This window comes from Cyprinus carpio, unplaced genomic scaffold (assembly GCF_018340385.1).
Source record: "Cyprinus carpio isolate SPL01 unplaced genomic scaffold, ASM1834038v1 S000006514, whole genome shotgun sequence".
Taxonomy (NCBI): domain Eukaryota; kingdom Metazoa; phylum Chordata; class Actinopteri; order Cypriniformes; family Cyprinidae; genus Cyprinus; species Cyprinus carpio.
This window is the reverse complement of record NW_024879182.1, coordinates 568,917-584,043: the sequence shown is the minus strand read 5'-3', so window position 1 is coordinate 584,043 and position 15,127 is coordinate 568,917. Positions and strand designations below refer to the sequence as shown.

At 35.5% G+C, this 15,127-nt stretch overlaps 1 protein-coding gene across 1 annotated transcript in view; it reads left to right on the top strand.

The window, feature by feature from the left end:
• The window catches only part of LOC109065248 (NACHT, LRR and PYD domains-containing protein 3-like), an 84,897-nt gene that overhangs the window by 62,224 nt on the left and 7,546 nt on the right, over window positions 1–15,127 (top strand). The window contains exons 7-9 of the mRNA XM_042754427.1: window positions 2,440–2,613; window positions 7,547–7,720; window positions 11,896–11,942. Coding sequence (XP_042610361.1) covers window positions 2,440–2,613; window positions 7,547–7,720; window positions 11,896–11,942 — 395 coding nt within the window. The remainder of the gene's footprint in view (window positions 1–2,439; window positions 2,614–7,546; window positions 7,721–11,895; window positions 11,943–15,127) is intronic.

Here is a 15,127-nt window from a genome sequence, read left to right as displayed (position 1 = left end):
ATTTTAATAATAATTAAAAAAAAGTAATAAAGTGTACAATAAAGTACAAATCAAATCCTTAGGCCTCCTTTATAACACATCACATTGCACTTGAATAAAGTTAAAGGTGTAAACTGCCTATTGTCCTGCAGGTGACCGCCAAAATGTGTCTTCTTACCATTTCTTAGGGTTTTTTGATTAATAGAGAGCATAGATAGATGATGATTGATTTTCAAGACTTAAGTTAAGTTAAGATGCTTTCGGGAAATAGACCGTAATATTAAGATCAGTCGTACGATCGTTTTGACAAACTTCTTAGGCTTACGAAGCTTTTGGGAAACTCAGCCCAGTATGTTTGGTAAGAAGATTCTCAAATGCATTTAATCAACCAGACACATGTCAATATTTAGCCATTCAAAAGTATTCATTTTGTGATTTTGAATGCGATACATTCACAGGTAATAATACCACTCGGACAATGCTGGATGGTATGAAGTTACATGCTAATAAAACCAGTAGATATCTTTTCAATCATCATAGCCATGTGAATTTAAAAATCTAAACTATGGTATACTCTCCAATCGGCTTTGCTAATTTTAATATAACATTTTGGTTATGCCGTCACATCTTACTGGAATGAGGAAGTATATGATAGCAGGGAAAACAGCATAGAACAGAAGGCAGAAAATAGCAAACATAATTTCTACTTTTTCATTTATTTAAAAAGCAAGTGAAAAGCATCACATCGTTCAAAGAAAAAATAAATAAAGAGGGAGAAGTGGATGGTCAGAAGCTAGAACCAAATTTAACTGACTGTCAGCAGATATTTAATAACCCAGTGTGAATTACTTTTATAAAATAATGCCAGGATAACAGTAAACCAAATATAGTGATGTATACATGTTAAACAGATTTTGCTAGATTCAAATATTGCTACATTCACTATTTTTGCCAAAATGATACTCCTTTTGTGTTCTTATCAATGCCAAATACTGTAAATACAGTAAATCAATATAAATAGTTAGGCCATATATATTACCGTGGCTTCACTGTGTGGATCATAAAGTCTTAATGTTTAAAAAAATTCATTACTTATGTATTATACTGTCATCATGTAAGTCATGTAAGTCCTGGGTCCTCTGTAACTGACGAGTGGCTTGCCTACCGCATGATGTCGGTTCTAGGGTATGATCATCATACTGTTAACCACAGCAGGTGGTATGTAGACCCACATTCAGGTGCACACACCCAGCATATTGAAAGAGCCTGGAGAACATACACAGAGCAGATCTGGAGGCTTAGGAGGAACTGGACTGAAAGCTTGCTATATGATCACCTCACTGTAATCGAGTGGTATGAATGGCTTGCTGGGAAACACCATGATGGAGCCTTTGGTAGATTAATTCATGGCATTTCAAAACTGTATAAGTGTGTGTGTGTGTGTGTGTGTGTGTGTGTGTGTGTGTGTTGTATTTTACAAAAAAATCCAATGATTGTATGATGTTTCTATCTGTCAGCCTACCTTTCTTCGTCATGTCAAGCCATGTTAGTAAAAATAAATGTGTTATGTTTTCGGTATGACCTGTGTTGTGTCTGCTTTGATCCTTCTTTTGTAAGTTAATTAATAGTTTATAAATTGCAGTTTCTGTGTTTGTTAACACAGAAACTGCAATTTATAAACTATTAATTAACTGTAATGTTTATAAATTATTTGTAAGTGCTTTATTAGTCTGTACTTATTATAGTGTTACCAAAGTTGCTTAAGATGTTTACAAATACATGAACTCTATGCCCAAACCTAAACATAGCCACTTAAAATATGAAATGACATAATGCTGACAATATGAAATATATACAAATGCTCATTAGATCACGTTTTTAAAATACTTCAGGATTAGAGGTAGAGTATTAAGTGTATTAAGTGAGAACAGAATATACATTTCGTACAGTATAAAAAAACTGAAAAGAATGCAACTGATGTCCAATTAAATGTTGGTTTAAAGCACTTAATGATATTTTCTGATGTTCCATGATCTAGTCTAAAGTGAGTACTATTTATGATCAAAAGATTGTTAATAAAACATTATCTTAATAAAAAAAAATTTGTACATATGAGGTTATTATTAAACAGTAACAATTAATAACAATTGTCGATGAGTGGGTGATGATCTCTATTTTTGTATGTTGTATTATTGTAGTTTTTTCTAAGTTTTTTATTCTATTAATGAACTACAATAGTTTTAAAATGAGTTATTAGTATTTTTTTTTTTTTTATAATTATTATAAAGTGTTACCTAGTCATAAATAATAACAAATAAATAAATAAATAAATAAAGTAGTAAATAAAAATAAATAAAGTCTAATGACACTGTATTAAGCACAAACATGCACTGCAGATTATAAACTATATAAACTCATAAATTCACATTAATATAGCTGTGTGTTTTGTTCTTTATGCAGGTTATGTGGATGTAATCTCAGTGCTCGGTCCTGTGAAAGTTTGTCTTCAGCTCTACAATCCTCAAATTCCCATCTAAATGTGCTGGACCTGAGTAACAATGACCTGCAGGATTTAGGAGTGAAGCTTCTTTCTGAAGGTCTGAAGAGTCCAAACTCTAAGTTGGAGATATTGAGGTCTGAGTTTCAAAAACTTGATTAATCCTTTTGCAAGTTAATTATTTAAAAACCACATTGTTAAGATTTATTCTATCATTGTTTTGATTTGTTCTTTTTGTTGTTATTGGTGTATATTCTTTGTTCAGATTTTCCATATGTAATCTCACTGCTCAGTCTTGTGAGAGTTTGTAATTATTTTTTGAGAGAGCTGGACCTGAGTAACAGTTCTGCGAGTCTCTGTGTGAATGAAAGGTGCAGATGCATGGTTTTGTTTATTACACACATACTGAAGCGCACATGACATTTGCTGTGTTCTCAGCCTCTGCTGCCTACATGAGTACATGAACTCATGAACATGATCTCTAGAACTGCTCTGAGTGCCACTTCATGAGCATTTTACCGTTTCTTTGCTGTGTTCTCAGCCTCTGCTGCCTACATGAGTACATGAATTAATTTATTTACCAGAAAAAAAATGTAGATAACAAAGTATTTCTGAAAAAAAAAAAAAACATTAATTCACAATTGAATAATAATATATATATATATATTTTTTTTATCAAAATCAGTTAATTAGTCCTGAGAGAGCTGGACCTGAGTAACAGTTCTGATTATGAGATGGTTTTAAGATTATTAATGTGTAATAGTATTTGTTAAAATGTAATAAATGAATTTGATGGAATTAAAAATTATTAAAATGTTAAAAATGACATTTTTTGTGAACCTTTAAATAAATTGCTGTTAAATGTGTAAGTTTTTCGTGATTGTTCAATTAATTAGACATGATTTTTGATTAATATTAATAATTTAACCATTAAGGGGTGGGGGGGGATCTAAAATCACAGATAACCGCTCTGAGAGCGTTTGCAGGGCTCAAACAAACTAGGTGTGAAAATACCCTATTAGAAGTTGAGTAAATATGCGGGTATATATGATGGATTTTCAGTAATGGAATTAAAGTGAAATCAATTATTTATTTAGTTCATTAAAATTTTAATTTTATATTAAATATATTAAATATTAAATATGGTATAGGGATGCTTTTACCAGCCTGACCAGTCAAATGACTGAGAACTAATGCTGAGGTCTGTCCTCATGAGCACATTAGTATGAATGAGGCTTGTGTGAATAGCACATGTTTCTATGCTTCTACCTCCTCAGCACATTGCTTGGTCATATTTAAAATAAAATAATCTGATTTTCAGTACACAAACAAGCTAACTGCACATATTCATAAAGTCTATTCTGTCTCGGTGGGGGTCCAGGAGGCGGGTGTGGGGCAGGCAATGGAACGGGAGCATAGTCCATAGGGCCAGGTCGGAGTGGATGGAGGGAGGAACCAGGGAGGAGACCGGAGCAGGAGAAGCCAGATGGAACTTCACAGTTCCAAAGAAGTCTCAAAGTACAGCCAACCCACCAGACATGGTGTGCTGAGGGTGAGCTGAGGGGCTGACAGGGCTGGTTTAAGAGGAGGCGGAAGAGGGAGGCTGGGAGGGATGGGTAATGGCTCCCCAAACCAGTCTATTAGATCCATTTTAAAACAGTTCATTAGTTCCTCATCATATAGTCCATTGACCAGTTGCAGCTCACCCTCAGCGGCAGGAGTGTGTGCGGGGCTTCCCTCCAAGCCCCCGATCTCCACCAAACCTCCCTCAGGAACGGATGATGTTGCTGGCTCACACACTTGGTCAGACGGTGCTCGAGGCTCAGGCTTTGTGTCGATGATCAGCTCAGTCGCGACAGGTTCAGGCTCTCCGTCTGCAGTGGGCTCAGGCATTTGCTCCGTGCAGCAGGATGACGGCTGGCTGGTCTCTGGTTTGGGAGTGGGGCTGGAGATATTCTCCTCAGCGGGGCAGATGGTGAATGGAGATCCACAATTCACCAGCACCCACTCCACGAAATCTTGCTCTTTGTGACTGTTCACTGGCAGGCGTGCCTTACTCCACTCGCTCAGGCTGGTGCTGTAAAAAACACAGAGCGAGTGGTCAGGGAAGTGGGTAAGGCATGCCAGATCAAGAAAGTCCCTAGTATGGTCCTTCTGTGAACAGTCCAACTGCTTCAGGCACAAGAGTTGGACGGCTGGTAAATCCATTCCGGGAGAGGGGAGGAAAAAGAAACGAAACAAAAAAGAAAGAAAAAAGCCACTTAACTTTTGAGGTTCTGCTATTCTGTCACGCGTGTGGTATGGAAAACAAAGCGCACGATGAAGGAGTATAATCAAAGAGTTCTTTTAACCCTCTGAGGCCTAGGGGGTTTTGGGGGCCTGGAGAAGTTTTGATGCCCTGACTTTTGTGGTTTTTTCAGTTGCTTCTAAACATATACATGGCTAAAGTCTGGAAACACTGTATTCAGTACAAGCTGGGCTACAATAATATGTAAATAGCATGTATGTACATGATTGTGTTTTTGAGAAAACAACGTTTATGCGTGGTTAGTGAAAAACTAAAATTTTGAAGTCACTGAAATAAGGTCATAAAACAAATACATAACATTTGTTCACAAGACTGTCATTTTGCTTCAAAATGATGTGAAAATCATCTTATTTACTCACTCACAGAAAACAATAGATTGATTTAATTTTCTAAATTAGACACTTTTTGTTTAGAAAGGGCATATGCGAGTAGGCCTGATTGACCATAAATATTTGTGTGATTCACACCTGAGAAGACAAAGACCCACATAATGAGCTGCATAATGAGCCTTTCAGGCAGGTGAGTGACTGTGTCACGGCGCGGTAAAGAGCGCTGTGGTAGATAATGTGTATGGGTCCAATTTGTGGGGAATTATCTTTTAATGAGAACAAAAAGGCCGACAGGGCAAAAACAAAAAGGAAACAGATAACACGCATACACCTCGGAATTCGACTAAGACACAAAATACACATACATGATCAACCCTTAACAATTAATAATTAACAATACAGCCAGGCAGAGTGGTGTGTGAGACAAAACTATATAGTCCGTGACAATAGGCACCAGGTGTGTGCGTGTGAGTGGGTGAACCAGGTGTGCAGAGTGAAGGTAATGAGTCCGGGAGAATGGAAGTGGCGCCCTCTGGTGGTGAGGAGGAACCCCGGGTCCGGACTCATGACAGACTGAGAGGGAAGAGTTACAAGAAAGAATTTGAGGACAAAATAAATGTATATATTTTTATGTTTGTAGTTTATTTAGAATACATTTAATTATCCCACAAAATAACTTGAGATTCACTTGTGAGTGCAGTTAAACAGTTTATTAGGAACAATCAAAGCTGACTTTCAAAGCTGAATTTTTATCCTTCTAATATTCTGGTTTTCTACAAAAAAATAAATATATATATTTATTGTTGTTATTATTATTATTAATGTTGAAAAGAGCTGAGAATATTGTTCAGGTTTTTTTGATAAATTGAAAGAACAGCATTGTTTGTAACATTTATCGTATTAATCGTTTTTATTTATCAGGTGTGTGCTAAATTAAAGTTTTAATTTCTATATATACTGACTCTTTTGAATGGTATAGTGTATATTGTTACACTTGGAGTAAGACTGGATGCTGAAAATTTAGCTTTGATCACAGGAATACATTAAATTGTAAAATATATCCAAATAGAAAGCAGTTATTTTATTAAAAATAGTAAAAATACTGAACAATATTACTGCTTTAGCAAACTGGTATTGACTGGTATTGTGTAATGTTGAAATATATAAATGAACATCACATAACTAGCATTTCCAAAGTGTATATTGCTTATGAGCTCTTAAACTAAATGATAAACTACATTATTAACATTATTGTGATGGTCACTGATACTAGTAGTAGGCTACAGTAGAACATTTAGATGATGTGAATGAAACTTCATGTTTCACTTGATTATACATTTAGTCAGGAATTATAGTTTGGAAAAAGTCTAACTAGTAAAATGTGTACACATTATGTGAAACCTAATACAAGTATATAAATTAAAAAAAAAGACTTACTCATGTTTATGATCTCTGCTGGATAAAGTGCTTTATTCTTTTTTCTGAGGAAATCTAAAACTCAAATCCTGAGGTAATCCTCAGCGCATCTTCTTGGGGTGAATTATGTCTTATTCCTCTCAGCGCGAAGCAAACAGTAAAATAAAATAAAAAAAACTTGAACAGTCTCGCTGCTTTGTTTCTGTATGGGCATTTACAAGCCGCAAGCTTCACGTGGAACATTAAAATATCAATACCGCGTTCAGCGAGTGGGCGTGGTAGCATATGATATTTAATGAAGGGAGACGTGAAAGACGGATATCACGTTGTTTTCATATGGATTACTTTATTACAGATTATTTGTTTTTTGGTAGCTCATGCTTAGTTTAAACTCACTGAGTTCACTGAGTTACAGGTCATTTTAATGATGCGTTTCTAAATGAAGATCACCGCAGACCAAGGCTGCAGACAGCGCACTCTGTTTTCTTTATTTTATAAATGCACAAAGTTTTGTTGTTATTATGTGTGGATACAAATAAAAGTAGACCATTTACAGATTCGATTGATGTATTGCTCTTATCTGTACGAACTGAACGTGTAATTTAAGTTCTTTTCGGGGTTATCAGTAGAAGATGCTTCATAACGTGTATACACGGGGATCGACTCCAGAGGATTAATAATCCAAAGGAGAGAATAGGCACAACCAAACACAAATCCAAATGATAGCAGAAAAAGGAACATAGGGGAACACAGATTTAAGTAATGGAAACTTAAATGGGAGAACTGAAACAGGTGTGGAGCTAATTAAATCAAAAACCATGGAAACAAACAAGGCATGAGAATGGAAAAACAGAAAACTAAACCAAAACAGATCATAACCATAACACAAGATCAGAATGACAACAAATGTGCACAATACTTTTTTTGAATAATCAGTTCAATAAAAAAAATGATACATCATATAATGTGATGTACAGAACAAACAAACTAATGTGATGTTGCTGTATGTTTTTGTAGGTTGTCTGGCTGTATTGTGACAGAGGAGGGATGTTGTTATGTGTCTTCAGCTCTGACTTCAAACCCCTCATGCTTGAGAGAGCTGGATCTAAGCTACAATCACCCAGGAGATTCAGGAGTCAAGCTGATCTCTGAAAAACTGATGGATTCAAATTGCTTACTGGGCAAATTCAAGTATGTCGAGCATGAAGAGGTTTTAGGTTTTATTGTTTAAAGGGGTCATATGATGCGATTTTAATTTTTCCTTTCTCTTTGGAGTGTTACAAGCTCTTGATGCATAAAGATCTGTAAAGTTGCAAAGACTAACGTCTCAAATCCAAAGAGATATTCTTTATAAAAATTAAGAGTGAACCACGCCTACCTAAAACAGCTCATTCTAACACACCCTCACATGTCTGCGTCACTGTGTGGGGAGATTTGCATAACACCCCCAAAATGTTCATGCAAAGAAAGAAGGCGTGACTTTGATTCTCGCTGTAGTATTGTTGCTGCCACCATGTCGTGAAGACGATGTGTTTTGTTGTGAAAGTGAATTTATTTTGTTTGGCCTTCCCAGAGGTGGAAAGTAACGAATTACATTTACTTGCGTTACTGTAATTGAGTAGCTTTTTTGTGTACTTCTACTTTTTAAAGTAATTTTTAAAATCTGTAATTTTACTTTTACTTAAGTATATTTTGTTTAAAGTATTGTACTTCGCTACATTTTAAAACACATTAATTACTGAGTAAAAAAAATCCCTCGCTGGAAACTACGTCAGTAAAAAATGGGCAGGAGGGCAAACTGGCGCTAAAATCACAAGAAAGATGCTGACGGACAAAACAGGGGTTAGTGGTGCAGACACCGCTGAAAACGAAACCCCGTCATATTCTGAAGTTGAACTCGAAGGAAATGAAGTGAACCTCTGGCCATATTTAAGCTCTATTATGCAGTGTAAGCTGTGCTTGCCGAGAGAGACCAAACTAGCAGCTTATAAAATCTCGACATCAACCCTTCGCAAGCATGTAGAGGTAAGCTAAATAATTGCATCGCTGCATTGGTGGTTAAAATGAAGCTTTGACATTTTAGCAAGAGGTATTGCACAAATTAGCCAAAAAGACAGTGGTGCGGAGTGTGCGATATATATCGTCTGCGATAATATCATAATTGTTGTTTTAATGATGTGCGCGCGCATTTATAGTGCGTTCTTTCACTGTGTGATTCAGTCTTGTAAAATACATTTAGAATGATCACAAAAATGAAGATATAGGGGCAGAAGATTTACATTATTTATATAATTTCATATAGTAAATCAAAATCACACAAAGAATGCCGGCTTTTTCATGATTTTTATATATATATATATATATATATATATATATACAAAGAATGCCGGTTTTTTTTTGATACATGTATGTATATTTTTTTTTTAAGAGGGTTGGTTTTTATGTTAATTATTGGATGTTTTTTTTATATTTTTTATTGAATGTTTTTGTTCTATTTTTAGAAAAAAAAGATAATTCCAACCGTCTCTGAGCAACATGACAGTGTTTAGTTCCTGAATGAATCAACCGTTTAAATGATTCGGTTCAATCGCAATGACTCTCTTATTAACAGTGACTTGCTGACACATACTGGCCATTTTAATTTCACATTTAAAGTATCTTTTGATTTTTTTCAATAATTAATTTCTTATAATTTCAAATGAGTATTCAACATGTTATGTCTTGTATATCAAAACATTATTCATGCATTTGTAACTGCAGGTTAAATGCATTCTTGTCCTGCATTAAACAGTGTGTAAATACATCTAAATGCCACTTCAGATGAAGCTTCTGCATTTCCTCTGCATTGAAAAGATGAGTTTTGTTGATACTGCTTTGCCTGGTAACAGCCCAAATGTCTTATTGTTCTAAATAACTGATTCCTTTAATTAAAAACAACTAGTTTGAGATTAATAGGCCTATCCCAGGGGTGTCAAACTCAGTTCCTGGAGGGCTGTAGCCCTGCAGAGTTTAGTTCTAACCCTGCTCCAGTACACATATCATGTAGTTTTCAAATAAGCCTAAATGATTAGATTAGCTGGATCAGGTGTGTTTAACTAGGGTTATATCTAAACTGTGCAGGACTGTGGCCCTCCAGGAACTGAGTTTGACACCCTTGGCCTGTCCCATTTTTGCTTCCCTCCCACTTAAAATGTAACTAAGTAACTTTTACTCTGAGTAAATTTTAAATGAGCTACTTTTTACTTTTACTTGAGTAGATTTTTAGACTGGTACTTTTACTTGTACTTAAGTAAATTTTCATTAATGTAATGGTACTTTTACTTGAGTAGAATATTTTTGTACTCTTTCCACCTCTGGGCCTTCCAAAAAAGGACATGACTAGAAATCAGTGGTTAAGTTCTATCTACAAAACTGTTCCGGAACAGTTCAACCCAAATATTCAGATGTGTGCAGCAAATTTTATGGAGGACAAGGACTGTTTCCTGAGAGAGTAGTCTACAATGCTGATGTCTGTTTCTAGAAAGTGGGGCAATAACAACTTTGCACGGACAGTCTGGTGCTTCTGACTCGTAGCTTGTAACTACATTTACATATTTAAAGAATTTGCTACTGATGATTCAAACGCGAGTTTAGAGCAGTGTAGAGTAGAGCTTGTTGTTTGTCGTTTCTCCAATCACAAATGCAGACATGCTTTTATGTTTACGCGGCGCAATACGCAACGCAACGTGTAAAAAGACAGTATACGTCATTATAATCAGTAATTATAGCAGCAAATGCCTTGTTTTTAATGGGTTTTAATGGTTTTGTCTCATCGCTTCGGGGGGACATGGCTTCACAGTGTGTTAAGGGGCATAACATTTCCGTCACATGCTTGATGCATTTAGCCAATCACAATGCACTGGATAGCTGGCCAGTCAGAGTACACACCGCTTTTCAGAACAAAAAAAAATACGCGTTTCAGAAGGCGGGGCATAGAGGAGCAACAATAATGTACAGTTTTAGCCAATAAAATTGTGTTTGTTTTTTGAACCTTAAACCACATAAACACATTTCATTACACCAAATACACAAAATAATGTTATTTTTAGCAAGGTCATATGACCCCTTTAAACTTTTCAGTGTCTCCGGGTATATCTATATGAGTCTTGGAGTTTTTAAGAGGATGTAACATTTGGGATTTAAAGAGCACTAGTCTTCTCCTTTTAGGCTTCTAGTAAAATCTTAACTAAACTGCTCAGACAAAACAAATTAACAACAAAACAGTATTTTAACTCAGCCCTAACTGGCCTCAAAAGAGGAGCTAACAGTGAAAATACAACAAAAATGGCATCCACCTCCCTACAGCTTCCATAAAAGGTGTTTTGAACATATTCAAAATGATAACTTCTGTTGCAAACTTTAACAACTTGTAAAAGAAGGAACAAAAAAAGCTCTAACTTTAAAGGGGACATTGGATGCCCATTCTCCACAAGTTGGTATTAATTGGTCTTCATAAAATCTCTGCAACATACTTTGGTTAAAATTCCTCAATGGTCATGTAAAACAACACCCTTTTTACCTTGTTAAAAACAGTTTCAACTACAAATCCAACTACAACTTTTATATCCAACTAAAAAACACCTGCATTGCTTCCGAAGTTTCTTTGTTGCTCGATCTGTGAGTGACTGAATGTGTGTGCATGAGTTGCAGTAAAGACAGTTTAGAAAATTTGTGCAATGATCACGTACCAGCAATGTAAAGATGATTTTCTTAATATATTAGAATGAGGACATTATTATTTATGGGCTTGAAAACAATCAGAATATCGTTCCTGGTCAAGAGTGCCCAATGTTGAAATGTGAAACCTACACCATTACTGATATCATACAGTTCTGTAGGCTCTTCATAATGTAGAGATCAACTGTCTGCTCCGCCTACAGTCAGCAATGGTCCTACAGTATGCAGTGTTTAATAAACAGCTGTTTTACTTAATTCTGCTGAGGTGAAATTCAGTGCAGTCTCGTATCGGGATATGTATCGTATTGTGGCTTTACTGGTGATACTAGCAACCACTCCATGTACTCTAGCAACTGCACAGCAACACCCTAGCAATCATGTTGTGTACCCTGGCAACCACATAGCAACCAAACAGAACATGTTTTCAACTGCATAGCAACCACCCAAGTGCCCTGGCTACTACATAGCAACTCCCAAGCAATCATCCAGAGTACCCTAGCAACTGCATAGCAACACTCTTGAAACCACCCTAAGTAGCTTAGCAACTGCATAGAAAAACCCTAGCAACCACCCTGAGTACCTTGTATAGTAACTGCATAGCAACAGCAATGTGTTTCCTGACTGAATGTGACTCTATGTGTGTTTTCTAGTGTGGCTCATGGAGGAGAATCCAGGATTACAGCAGGACTAAAGAAATGTACGTCTAAACACACACACTCTCTCTCTCTCACACACACACACACACACACACACACACACACACACACACACACACACACACACACACACACACACAAACTCATTTTTATGCATTATGGGGGTCACCTGTCAGAATTGCTACATAATGGGGACCACCCTTTCCTATGATCCTACAGAACTAAAAAAAAAATAATAATAATGTGACAAAAATGAAAAGGCCTGTTTGCCTCACTTCAGATTACAAATATTTCACTACAAAAGTTATAAACCTGACACAGTGGTTACTTGTGGGGGCATTTCAGGTATTGTGTATATCTGGGGTCTGCCCCACACACAACCAGTTTATAGTCATTGTGGGAATCAAACTCAGACCCATTTTATCCTTTGTATAAAGTTATTACAAAGTAATAAACTGACTTCAACACATTTTTAAAGCATTTTGTAAAAAGACAATAAACTTTGAATAGAATAGGAGCTCCAAACAAAAAAAAATGCTCCATTATTTATAGATTCAGTAGATGTTCTATTTAATACAAAATAACATTGCTTGTAAAAAGAATTTATAAAAACATGTAATTTGTAATGTAAACCATTTCTCAAAACTCATTACATTAGTAGGTCAGCAAGTCAACAAATAACTAAAACTCTTTCATGCCTGTGTTCAAAGGAAGCACTAGTTTGAGTATAAAAGAAAAATTCATAAACCCTTAATGACATAAACGTTGTATTATAAACAAGTCTTAAAACTTAATACCAATAAGTACAACAAACAATTTCAGTATAACTCTTGAAAGCCTGTGTAAACATTAAGTTAAGAAATTGCTAAGGATGGAAACTCAGTAAGACTCACCAATAACCTTTCTCTGTAGAAGATCAGCATCCTATCAGTGAGCAGTAGTCTCAAGGCCTTTCCACACTTAGTGCAATGTGAAAAAGCGAGGCGAATCGTCGACGAACGGTGCTTTCACACCAAACGCAAAACGATTGCTCGCCTTCTGCTAATATATGTATTTCGTAAATGGATTTAACATAATCCGCTGCTAAATATACAGCATTAAATTAAGATTAACAAGGTTCTACACCATAAACAAACTATACAGTATATAATGCTTACAAGAATAGGCTACATCCTAAAACATAATTAGAAGTACAATCATCATCAAACAACACTTGAAAATGTAATTATTAATGTACCCACTTTAAACATCATCTATAGTTGATTTTGATTTATAAGCAGGCACATGCACTCTATGTGTGTTTAATAATGCTACACTGCTAATATTTGTCATAAACATCCTTTATTGCTATAAAAATATCATGAGCTGCATACAAAACACATTCAGAAAATATATCGTATATATGTTTATTTGCTTTCATATTTCATGTGTAGAAAAAGAGTGAACATGCTCTGACTCATAGCACTCGCGCACGTGGAAGAAAACGGACAGTGCTCAACAGATCACACAGTTCAGTGGACAAACAATAGAAATGTTATTCTGGAAAAACGTCAAAAATAAACCTTAAAAAAAGTAAACAAACCGCTCACCCATTAAGAAATCACCACTTTATGTCAAAATCAAACTTTAGATGGCTTGAAAACATTATTAGTGGGGAGTTTCAAGTAAACAATCAGCTCGGTGAAACTGAAGGTACATCTTCATGTCTGTGACCAGTGTTTACTGAGCTTTAATGGCTGATGAATGAACAAATGTTGACTATTAAAAGAACAGCTGAACATCAGTTCACAAATAAAACATATTGTTTCAATTGATGAGATGTATTAGGGCTGGGCAATATGGCTTAAAAATGTATCATGCTAAAATTGTTCAAATCAGTTGATATCGATAATTATCACAATAAATTTCAAATCTTTATTTCTTTCAAGTTTAAAGGCGGAGTTTTGCCCCTAAGTGAATGTTGTAGAAACCAGACTGTTAACTGGGGGTTTAAACTAATCTTTATAGTCAGACCATGACGAACACCACGTTTCTAAAATCTTTACATTTTTCCACTAATTTTCCTTAACAAAATAAATATCTTAATAGAAAAAAAATATTTTTTTGTAGTCTCTGCACGTTCTAAGGAGTCACATATAAATCATGAAGCAGGTTTGTTTTCCTGTCTTTGACACACATCTTCAGCACAGTTTGCAGTGCAGGTTGCAATATTAATAATATTACTTTTTTGTCTCTTAGAAATGCACATTTGACAGTAGCTTGGATTTGGATGCAGATGTAAGTTCGTGTTCATTATCAAAAACAGGAACATCTGTAAAAATTGTAACAACCTTATTTTTATATGGTGAAATTTAGTTCTGACTGCTTGAGTTTTATTAAAATTAACCATTGGTCTTCCGTAGTAGCAAACATTGAGATCACGATACACATATAGCACCTCAATACCATGGTAAAAATAACTATATGGGTTCTAAGTATTTGTATGAAAAACAGTAGTCTAAATAAACAAACGCTATAGCTTAATCACAAAAAAAATACTGTAATTATATTCCATTACTCCTTTAATACAATAATTTATGTCTATATTAATAATATAATCAAATTCGATATGAATATCCCGCATTTCTGCCACAACACCATGGTGCTGTCAGTGTTACTACAGTAAATCTATGTTAACCCTCTGGGGTCTAAGGGGTTTTAGGGGACTGGAGAAGTTTTGACATGCCCTGACGTTTGTGCTTTTCAGTTGCTTAAACTTATACAGTACATGGCTAAAGTCTGAAAACGCTGTATTCAGTACAAACTGGGCTACAATAATACATAAATAGCATGTCGTAATGATCAGTCCACTGAGGCGAGTGTAGATGAACCCAAGTGCAGTTTATTTACAATGGTGCAATCCAAAACATCCAAACAATATAATCCAAACAGTAAACAAAGACTTGACTTGAACAGACTTGACGAGGCTTGAACAGACTTGGCATGAACAGACTAGACTCACCGACAGCAGGTTACAACATTACGTTAATACACGACAAAGCACAATGGCAAAAACATGACTACTTATACAAACAATGAGGGTCACATGACACAAACAAACCAATGGGAACAAGACACATGACTAAAGCAACCAATGAGAACAAACAGAACTGATAATCACATGACCAGACAATAGCCAATGAGAACATGACACATACACAAAGCAGAGGTACATGAGGGCAAGGGA